General features: G+C 36.8%; 1 protein-coding gene and 1 pseudogene across 1 annotated transcript; one reads left to right on the top strand and one right to left on the bottom strand.

Moving 5' to 3' along the window:
- The first annotated feature begins 1,341 nt into the window (after window positions 1-1,341).
- On the top strand, window positions 1,342-2,517 carry LOC125191960 (transcription factor MYB73 pseudogene; annotated as a pseudogene).
- Window positions 2,518-3,310: 793 nt separating this feature from the next.
- HMA1 (heavy metal atpase 1) lies at window positions 3,311-10,079 on the bottom strand. The gene is made up of 12 exons (XM_048089401.2): window positions 9,419-10,079; window positions 9,008-9,343; window positions 8,054-8,200; window positions 7,236-7,431; window positions 6,993-7,105; window positions 6,110-6,348; window positions 5,623-5,728; window positions 5,070-5,234; window positions 4,478-4,694; window positions 4,112-4,299; window positions 3,933-4,019; window positions 3,311-3,586 (listed from the first exon to the last, which is right to left on the bottom strand). The coding sequence occupies exons 1-12, from the start codon at window positions 9,983-9,985 to the stop codon at window positions 3,416-3,418; spliced, it is 2,532 nt and encodes an 843-aa protein (XP_047945358.1). The 5' UTR covers window positions 9,986-10,079; the 3' UTR covers window positions 3,311-3,415.
- Between the last annotated feature and the right edge of the window lie 643 nt (window positions 10,080-10,722).

The raw sequence follows: 10,722 nt of genomic DNA, 5'->3' as shown, positions 1-10,722 counted from the left end.
TGAATTTGATGGTATAGTATTTTGACCCTTTATCTAATAAACGGTATCATTTGTTGTTTGATGGTTTGAGAGTTTTGTTGTAACTGCCTACTGTTTTCTAACAATAGCATAGCAGTGTTTCATTTTCATGCGGTTGGGCTTTTATCTAATCAACAGTCACGCATTACAAGATTTTGGCTTCATTCCTTCCTACGTTGTACCTACACTATTTTACTACGATTCTTCTCTTTAATTAAGGACTATCTTCTTCATTTTAATAATTTTTTTCCGGGTGTTACTTTCTTTAGACGGAGGAAAGTATGTTGATAGCATATTCTCCTACTCCATCCGCAATAAATAATCTTATACGCAAATTTTTATTACCCCATCCAATCCATTAAAAATGATCCTTTTTTTTTAATTTATCTCAATTAAGATAATTCATTACCAGAAATGAAATCACCATTCTCTCTATTTTATTTTATCTTTCTTACTTTACTCTCTTCACTTCATATACAAAATAAAGTTACATAAATTCTTATGCCGTCCAAGAGGGGTCATCTTTCTTAGGACGGAATAAGTAATAGTATAAAATTGATAAAACATGAATTAAGTAAATACATGAGAAATTAAAAAAAATAAAATAATAGTACTCTCTTAATCACGTTAAAGAAGACTCACTTTCCTTTTTTATTTGTCCTAATAAAGATAACCTATTACTAAACTGTTATCATCATTATTTCTACTTTATAATCATTTCTCTTACTTTATTTTCTCCACTTAATACACAAAATAAAATTGTATAAAATTACACGTCGTTCAAAGAAGGGTCATCTTCCTCGTGGGACGTAGAGGGTAGTAAATAATAAAATAAATGTAACTTAGTCTTACATAAATTTAAGACAAATTTTAGTGAGCACTATTATTTTTTCAATTGATAGACCGTCTTTTATACACGTAAACAAGTCCAGCTTATGAAATTCAGGTGCTAATTTTTAAAAGAGAGTGATTAAAACCATCCCAATTAACAGACGCAAATATCTGATAGATTTTGCTACTATTTTTGAGTCCAAACTCTACATCTCATAATTATTGTTTGGATGTTCTCAAAATGACAAGGTTATTATTAAGAGTTTCAAAGAAAAGGAGATGAAATTATGCAGATGAAATTAAATTGAAAATAGAAAACAATGTGGAAAAGAAAAGGAGAGGGAGAGGGGGAGTGTATATGAAAATGCGTATGTGGAAGTGTGGGATGTGACGCGTGTCCGTTATCCAGCTGTATCCCATTCCAATTTCAACCGCTTCTTTACTTAAACGCTCTTCTTCACCATCCATATATATATATATATATATATATGTATATAAACCAAAACCCCAACTCTATACAATACATACAACAACAAAAATCAAAATGGCTAACCTCAACAAAATGGACATGGATCGGATCAAGGGTCCATGGAGCCCCGACGAGGACGACCTCCTCCAGCGCCTCGTCCAGAAGCACGGCCCCCGAAACTGGTCCTTGATCAGCAAATCCATCCCCGGCCGCTCCGGCAAGAGCTGCCGCCTCCGCTGGTGCAACCAGCTCTCCCCTCAGGTCGAGCACCGCGCCTTCACCCCCGACGAGGACGACACCATCATCCGCGCCCACGCCCGCTTCGGCAACAAGTGGGCCACCATCGCCCGCCTCCTCTCCGGCCGCACCGACAACGCTATCAAAAACCACTGGAATTCCACCCTCAAGCGCAAGTCCTCCTCCTTCACCTCCGACGACGCTCCTCCTTTTAAGAGATCCGCCAGCGCCGGCTCCGCGCCTACCTATTTCCCCCCGCCCAGCCCCTCCGCCTCCGATTCTATTTCTACTCACACCAGCTTCTTCCCCGATCCGCCTACTGGTCTTACTCTCTCACTCCCCGGAATTGAGCCCAGCACCGACTCACCTTCTAATTCCCCCAAAATTAGCCCTAATTCTATCCAATTGGCGCCGACTGAGGCCAATTCGGTGGCGTTCACCGCGGAACTGATGGGGGTGATGCAGGAGATGATTAGGGCGGAGGTGAGGAATTACATGGTTGGATTGGAGGAGCAGAGGGAGAAGCAGCATAATCGGCTTTTTCTTCATCACCAGCAGCAGAAGCAGTTTCAGTTTCAGCAGATGTGTGTGAATGTGAATGAGGGATTTAGGAATGCGGCGGCGGCGATCGGAATCAGCAGAGTTGATTGATTTGATTGGTTTATGTGTTTGTTTTTTAGCGATGGGGGAATCGGAGAGAGAAGAAGCAGGAAACGTTCTCCGTTTTCGGAATTTTAGATTTCGGAAAAAATGGCCAAAATATTAAATAATTTTTGGTTATTGTACAGTTGGAGTGTCATCTAAAAACAGAAAATTACAGCTTGAAAAAAGAAAAAAAAAGGGAAATTAAGTAAATAAGTTTGTCCTATTCACTCTTTCTTACTTTTGAATTAACTGGATAATTTTATTATTTATGTTTATGTGACATCCAGAAATATTAAAGTAGAGAGATACTTGGGATTTGTCTTTGCCACAGTGAAAATGCTTTTGGGATTATTCCCCATTTTCTTATTTAGTGCAGGCAGCAGGGGGGAGTGGGGACACTGTTTTCACTTCAACAGAATAATCAATCATAAAAAAAATACGACTATAGTAAATGCACTGTGCCATCAAATTAAAATACTCCTATGTAAGTGAGGAATGTCTCTTTTAATATTTAATCTTTGAGACCAGAATGCATGTTATTTTCGAATCACTGCGATTCATAGCATTTTGGAAACAAAACAAAAGAAGCCTTTTAGGAATGAGATATCACAACGATCTTAATTGTTATTCACATGGAGTTTTATTTATTTAAACCATTCCTTTCAAAGGCGCGTTAATAGTTTGATTGTAAGTGAGTAACGTCTTGTGTTTAAGTTGACCTAAAACACAGAAAAGCTTCAACCAGAAAAGATTAAATGAAGCAAAAGATCGTTGGGGAAACACATCTAAACTTATGGCTTTATGTTGCGTTGGGCTACCAGATCTACCATGTTAACAACTTAAATTATTTGTACTCCCTCCGATTTTCATAGTTGAGTCATTTTACTATTTCGAAAAGTTTCTTCATAGTTGAGTCGTTTCCTTATATGGTAACTTTTTCCTCTTTCTTACTTTATTCTCTCTACTTTATTCACTTTATACTTTATTCTCTCTACCTTTTCCTCTCTCTTACTTTTTTATCTATTTATTTAACACATCCAAAATTCATTTCTGAAACTCCGTGCCGAAAAGTTCCGCCTCAACTATGAAGAAACGGAGGGAGTACCTTGCTTAAAGTTCAAGCCTATAATATATTGACAGCTTGAGAAAACCAATTTAATCGAACCCTAAAACCGGTTGAGATTAAAATAACAATGAAACAAACCAATGGTGCATCTACAAGAGTTTTGGCTGGATGGTTCCATGATCAAAGTTGAAGCGTAGAAGGAGCGATTTAAATTTATGAATAAGTTGGAGAAGATCATGCTTCCACGACCACGTTGGGGCATTCAGGGCTCGGATGGAATTGAGGCACACCAGAAGAGTCCCACCTTCATGGAGGAGGACCTGCAAATATCAATATTATCACAAACTCAATTTCATGACAGTCTCCTATTAGGAAATTGGATCACAGTTTCCACATATAACGTATTCATCATTCAAATCCCCATGTCCATCTGCCATGATTCTTAACCGTTGAATTCTTCAACTCTACTCTAAAGGTTTTTGATGAAAGGTAGTGTGCTTGCAAGATTGAAGGGCCGAAAATTGAATATTTCCAAGATCGTCAGCCTTGGCATTTCAAAATCACTTTGAAGACTACCAGAGAAGATATTCCTAACGAAAGTACTTCAATGCATCCAAAATTGGAAATGAGGAAATAGCTGGAAAACTAAATTAATTAGAAACTTACTGTTAGCCAAAGTGGTATAAAACCTAGAACTGATGTAAGAGAAGCCAAAAAGATGCTAGACAACGCAAGGGCAACATTCTGTTTAACCTGCATGTACGTAAAGCATGGACATTAGTATAAGAAAAGTATGATACACAGAAAAAGATACACTGTAAAGAATTGAAAAAATGAAGGAATACCAAAGAAGTAGTTTGTCTGGATTTAGCTACGGTGAATGGAACCCCAGAAATATTATCTTGTAGCAAAAGCACATCGGCAACAGCTATTGCAGTTGCACTTGCACGCTCTGCTAGGACAATGCCCACAGTGGCAGCTGCCAAGGCCGGTGCGTCATTAATACCATCACCTACCATAATAAGGCCCCCACCTGCAAAATAATTTTTCAATATCCAGTAAGGATTGATCACCTCTCTAGATGGACTCACAGCAATACTAGTCATTTTATGATGAGGTTAGAGCAGATCCTCCGAGATTAAACCCTCCAGCACACAAACAATAGTTAAGTACCCATACTGGTTTCTGGTAAGAGTGCTGATAGTAAATACCCGTATCTCTAGGAATTTTTGTCACATGATAGAGCTTGTCCTCCGGCTTCAGGCTACAGTGAAATTCTTTAATGCCCACAGCATCTGCCACCCTCCGTGCACTCAGCTCATGGTCACCAGTTAACATCATAACACGGAGATTTCCTTCATTTTGCAATGTGTTTATGACATCAAGAGAATCAGCTCGAGGTTTATCTTCAAAATGAAATAGGGTCACCTGCACAAGGCATAAAAGTGTAAAGATACTATCTATTGATATTGACATTTTTTAGTATCATACAAGATAACATTTATGGTACAACTGGGAAGGCCCAGGATCAAATATTTCCCATAATAGACATACATTTTAGCCTTAGTGTAAAATATTTACATATTCACATACTCATTTTCAAGATAATCTCTCAATATGCTATTACCATATGCAAAGCAAGATGCTATATAGAAGAGTGCATAATCAATATCTAATGTATTTACCGAGCATATCCTACAATAACACTTCGAAAAAAAAAAAAAGGACACATAGGTTGGAATTTAGAACTGCTTTTAGTTACTTGAGTCCAGTAGATTTACAAAACTGATGAAGATTCACAACCTTGTTATTCACCGAAAGAGCAGCACGAACAAAGTCACCTCCATAAGAAGAAGTGTTAACTGCCTCCTTAACTTTTCTTGATTCAGCATCTGATGTAAACAGAGAAGTAATGTACTCAACAGAGCCTATTGAAGCTTTCAATGGTTTACCACCTTCAAACCCTGGCTATAACAAGCAAAACAAATGTAGAATCAGGAATAGCAAAGTAATGTTTGGAGTAAGGAAAAGCCCTGAACTAGGGAACTCCATTGATTCAGTCTTAGTTCAAAAGGCACCAACTAGCTCAATCAAATTAGCATCGTTATGTTATGTTACTAGTGAAGACATTCTTCTTATTGACTATCAGGAAACTAGCAGTAGCAGCCAATAAAGAAGGTAATATTGAAATAAGTATACTATAACTAAATAAAATGAATGAGGGGGCTATATAAAAAAATAATAACAGTGTATTACTGTATCACCATAATCATTCATGCGTAATGCCGATTGGATTAAAATAAGTAGAGTAGTTGAGTTAGCATCTCAAGTTGTCTAGTACACTTGTATTCAGTACCTCAGCACTAGAAATTGTTGCAAAAAGACCTCTTCCTGGTAAATTCTCAAATCTTTCTACAGACACTGGAGGGAGATCCTTCCCAATGCTATGATCCACAACAGCTCTGCACCATAAAAGAATCAAGACTATGAATCAATCTAAAAGTCTGCATGTTTAAGTACCAACACCGACATAATTCACAAATTTATGATTCATTAGGTTTTCGACAGGTTCTATTTGTCCTCATTTGATCTTAATAATAGTCAAATTACATCTCACTGATTCTATAGAGATATTAATACCATGTTGTTTAGAAAAGACCAGATTTAATCAAGTTAGGTGCATTTTTGTTCCTTTGATAGAAATGTAAGTAAGTTAAATCAGGTCTAACCACCAAATGTGCACATAGATAGTACACTACCACATAGAGTTTGTAAGCAAAATATAGAAATAAAAGGGTACATGCCATGCCAAGTTAAGAAAAATAACATTAATTTTAAGTAACCTTCCAATAGGATGAGTAGTTCCCTTCTCCATTGCAGCAGCGACTGCTAGAGCTTCTTTCTCACAGCTGGGTACACAACACATATAATTTTGTTTCTTGTTGTTGCTAACATGTCCATGTATTGGTTCTATCGCTTTGCACATGAATTCACCAGTAGTCAAAGTACCAGTTTTATCAAATGCAATATTTCGGCATGACGATAGTGCATCCAGAACATGACCACCTTTCAATAAGATTCCCTGTTAAAAATTGTTTTCTGTTTAGAACAAGCTACTACCCACACTCATTAATAGATTATGCAGTAGAATATCCTTAAGCTGCATAACATTGTCGAATCTTAGTTCTTTACTAAATTATGAAGAAGTCTGCACTCATATTCACAGTTTGAAGTAACTGTTTCCCTTTGTGATATTAACAAACAAATTAACAGAAGCTTCTATAGCAGTTTACTTAATTGCATTTCCACCAAATGCAAAATACCCGATCCACTATTTCCTAGCTGCTACTGTTTTTAGCAGAATAAAGATGTACAGAAACTCTGTTATTTCCATTATTATGAAAAACTCTTAATGATGTCAATTTTAACCTTGAGAACCTGAAGGAGGGGGAGCATTACATTCTTCCATACTACAGTACATATGAAGTTGTTTAAACATACACATTTAGATAAACCAATCAAATTGCTTATTAGAAGAGTAGCCAAGGTTTGAAATAATTTGAATGGTGGTGGTGAAAGTAGTGTGTATTGATTAGACCATCTCATTATATAACTACATGTTTATTTTTTGCTATGTAAGTATAATACAAGAAAATGCTAGAATGGAAATTTAATTCAGATGAACTACATATTGACAGCTTATTCTGAAACTTTAAGAAACAATACCTTTCTTGCACAAGCACTAATTGCAGTTGCATAGACTAATGGTGCTACAGCCAATGCACAGGGTGATGCAGCTACCATGAGCCCCAATGCACGGTAAACTGATCCTCTGCATACTAGATAGATAACTAAATAGATCAATAAAGTCTGCAGGAAAAGTAAAAATATATACCTATATATATTTATAGAGATTTTTTGACAAAGGGAAAATTTGCCTTCAATGATTGGCAGCAGATAAAATTATACCTGCTGTACTGAAAAATGGCCACTTAAATAGGATTGGGCCAATCAATGCAATAGCCGCAGATAAAATTATAACTGCTCGGCTATACTGTTCGCCAAACTTATCAAGCCACCTTTGAAGCTTTGGCTTACTCTGCTGAGCTTCTTCAGTCAATTGTACTATTCTATTCAGTGTTGACTCTTTCCATGACTTTTTCACCTAAATTAGACTTTAGCTGAGTGATGGAAGTTTGAGTTCAATATGTCTGGAACAGTAAAAACTTGACAACAGTAGAAATGGCATTCAAGGTCACAAGGCAAGACATATATTTTGTCTTAACAAATTACGTATTAAGAAATCCTGTTATTATTATGTATGTACAGAAGGAGATGAAAAATAGAATTTGAAAGACAAAGCATAAATCCTTAATCAGTAGCAATGCACTGACATCTTTTGACATCACTTAATGATTATATCACCACCATAATGCAGCTGAAACAACATCTCAACTTCTATAAAAAAAATCTCATGATAAGAGTAAAGAGATGGAAAAAAACATATTATATACCAGTGAATGGTTTTTTGCTAAAATGAAAAACGTCAGGCGATATGAGATTCAAACCAAACTTCTATACGAGCTCCTAAACCATCAAAGTACACAAAAAACACTCTGCAGTAACATCAAAACAAGGAAACAATAAATACATGAGAAAAGAAGTCATAAAAGGATTTTAAAATATATATCCACTTCTTACAATCAGTACGAAAGTATACAGTATACTCTGGTATGGTTTGGATATAAAAAAGAAAAGGAAAATAAGAGGTGCATGTGCAAGCATACCTTAACAATCATCATACCATCAAGGTTCCGTGCCCCACCAGGAATGCTGTCCCCAACTTTTCTCTCTACAGGTTTGACTTCCCCGGTCAAGTGCTCTACCGTAATAGTTGAACTACCTTGGAAAACTTCACAGTCCACTGGAACTGACTGCACATAGTTTAGATTAACATTATGATAGTTCTGGATGAATTCATACAAACAAAAACAGCTGAATGGTCCAAACCATAAAATAACAATCCTTAGTGATCTTTCTCACAAACATGTCTTTAAAACCATAATTTAGCAAAACTAAGATTCACGGACTGCACATTATGAAGATATCCCCTCCAAATTAGTAACACAAAGTTCAGAAATAAGTGATTGCAATTTTAACAGGCCACTACTTTACACAATTGATGTTCAAAGAACATGTTGATGGAGATTTGGCAAAAAAGTCACCAGAGAAGATATGAATATCTTGAGAGCCTAAAGATAGTTAGCTGGAAGGTGGTAAACAAAAGGAGACAGGCTATACTATTTTGTTTTCCGAGCGAGTATGGTGAAGAATGATGTTTAGATTTGCAAAAAAGTCACCGGTGAAGATATGAATATCCTGAGAGCCTAAAGATGAGTTTCCTAATCCATAGTTACCTGGAAGGTGGTAAACAAAAGGAGACCGGGTATACTATTTTGTTTTCCGGGCATAGTTTGGAGGCATGCTAAGGTGTTAATGCTACATGATATGTGAACCATACTTGGTTCCCTTATTAATCCAAACTACATAGAAATGCAATCTATCAGATTACTAGGTCAAATTATCTTATTCCTACTCCAAATTTTATTACTAAAGCAACAACTAACACGTGGTCATTAGGTCAATTCAAGTACAGAAGAGTGCTACAAACAAGGATCTGAAATGAGGCTCATTAAATGCAGTTAAGTCCAAATAAGCTAAAAAAATGATAAAACACAGACCTCACCAGCTTTGACCAATATGTATGATCCAACTTCCAAATCATTAACAGGAACTTTGTGGTACTTCAAATCAGAAAAAGATGGACTGTTCCCGTTCTCCACATCGAGCTCAAGCGCGAAATCGGGATGATTCTCTTTCAATTCCTTGACATCAATCATAGACCTTCTAGTAAAGTAATCCTCCGCAATATGAGCCAAATTGAACATAGCTAAAAGCAATCCACCCTCCAACGCATTCCCCATAAAAACCGAAGCAAATGCGGCCAAAGCCATGAGCACGTGAATATTGATTTTCCCTCCCACGATGTCCAGAGCCGCATCCAACGACGCGGATACCTGTAGACGATGGCAAACACGAATCAGAAACTCCAATCAATTAAACTGTATAGCGCTGAAATGGCGAACAATTACCCCAACGAGAGGGAAGGCGACGGCAGTGAAGGCGTGCTGAAGAGTCACGGCGGCGGGCTTAGGTAGCATGTGAGGGCACGCGCCGGCGGCTAGGAAAAGCGCCGTTGCGAAGCAGCAGAGCTCCAAATGTTCCCTGAGGAAGTTAGCTAGATCGATCCACTTGACAGCCTCCGCGTAGTGGAGGAATGTTTGCTGAGGTTTGGTCAGAGTAGAATCGCAATTACCGTGACCGTGACAGTGATGATTGTGATTGTGATTGTGATTGTGGTTGTGAGAATCGCGGTGATTGTGGTCACGATCATCTTCATGGCTGTGATTGCGGCTGTGGGAGTGGGAGTGGGAGTGGGAGTGAGAGTGAGAGTGAGAGTGAGAGTGAGCGGAGCATTTGGTGAAGGAGAAATAGGAGATGTTGCGGAGAGTAATTGGGGGGTTTGGTTTAGGTTTTGGTTTTGGTTTTGGTTTTAGGGGAAAGGAAAAATTATGGTTGAATTTGAGCTTGTATTTAGTGAATTGAGGGGAGGTTGATGAGAGGAAGCGTGATTTAGCGGGGAATGAAAGAGCTTCCATAGAAGAGAAGAGAGGGAAAGAGGTTGAAGAAGAAGAAGAAGAAGCTGGTGCAGTCTATGTCCGAGTGTGGGATGTGGTCATTGTAGCACACACCATGTCCTCATTATTTATGAGTTATGACCACCAAATTTTTTATTACTCTGCTTGTAGATTAATTTCAACATAACAGCTTCCAAGTGGACGTGGATCTGGATTTTTTTTATTCATTTTTACTCTATTCTCTTCCAATGCACAAGAATCCCATTATTCTATTATTTAATTTAAATATTTTAATTACTAAAAATATTTTTATAATATTAAAATACATTAAAAATACTTTAACTACTATTACAAATTACTAAAAAAATTACAGAATTAAATTCTAAAAATTAAAAATTACATAATTAAACTCATAAAATTAAAAAAACCACTACTTTCGCGCTCCGCTACTGCAATTATCTCTTTCGGATCCATTTTTTAATTTAGAGAGTGTTTGAGTAAGAGCGGAAGATGTAGGTCAGAGCAATTCAAAAAATATGAGTGAGAAATAATTTGATGTGAAAAATGGACTATGAATGTGTGTGTATTTATAGATAATTTTAAGATTAATTTTTTTAAAAAAAATCAAAAAAATTGAAAAAAAAGGTAATAAAACGGCTATATTTTTGGGAATCCAAAAAAATATATTTTTTTTGGAATTATTTTTGATTTTAAAAAAATAGAAACTCCAACGGAATTTCTGTTGACGAATAGGATGG

Source organism: Salvia hispanica, chromosome 4 (genome assembly GCF_029641045.1).
Source record: "Salvia hispanica isolate PSC_SH4W2 chromosome 4, Shi_PSC_v1, whole genome shotgun sequence".
In the NCBI taxonomy this organism is placed as follows: domain Eukaryota; kingdom Viridiplantae; phylum Streptophyta; class Magnoliopsida; order Lamiales; family Lamiaceae; genus Salvia; species Salvia hispanica.
Note: the sequence above shows the minus strand (reverse complement) of the source record. Positions and strands in the feature narration are given on the sequence as shown.

What these genes read in the sequence shown, in the direction of transcription:
- HMA1 (XM_048089401.2), bottom strand. Translation starts at nt 9,985, where the DNA reads ATGGAAGCTCTTTCATTCCCCGCTAAATCACGCTTCCTCTCATCAACC. An exon ending in ACTACTCATCCTATTGGAAG is followed by an intron (nt 5,729 to 6,109) that starts GTTACTTAAAAT and finishes TTTATGGTGCAG; the next exon opens with AGCTGTTGTGGATCATAGCA. An exon ending in TTATACCACTTTGGCTAACA is followed by an intron (nt 3,587 to 3,932) that starts GTAAGTTTCTAA and finishes TGATATTTGCAG; the next exon opens with GTCCTCCTCCATGAAGGTGG.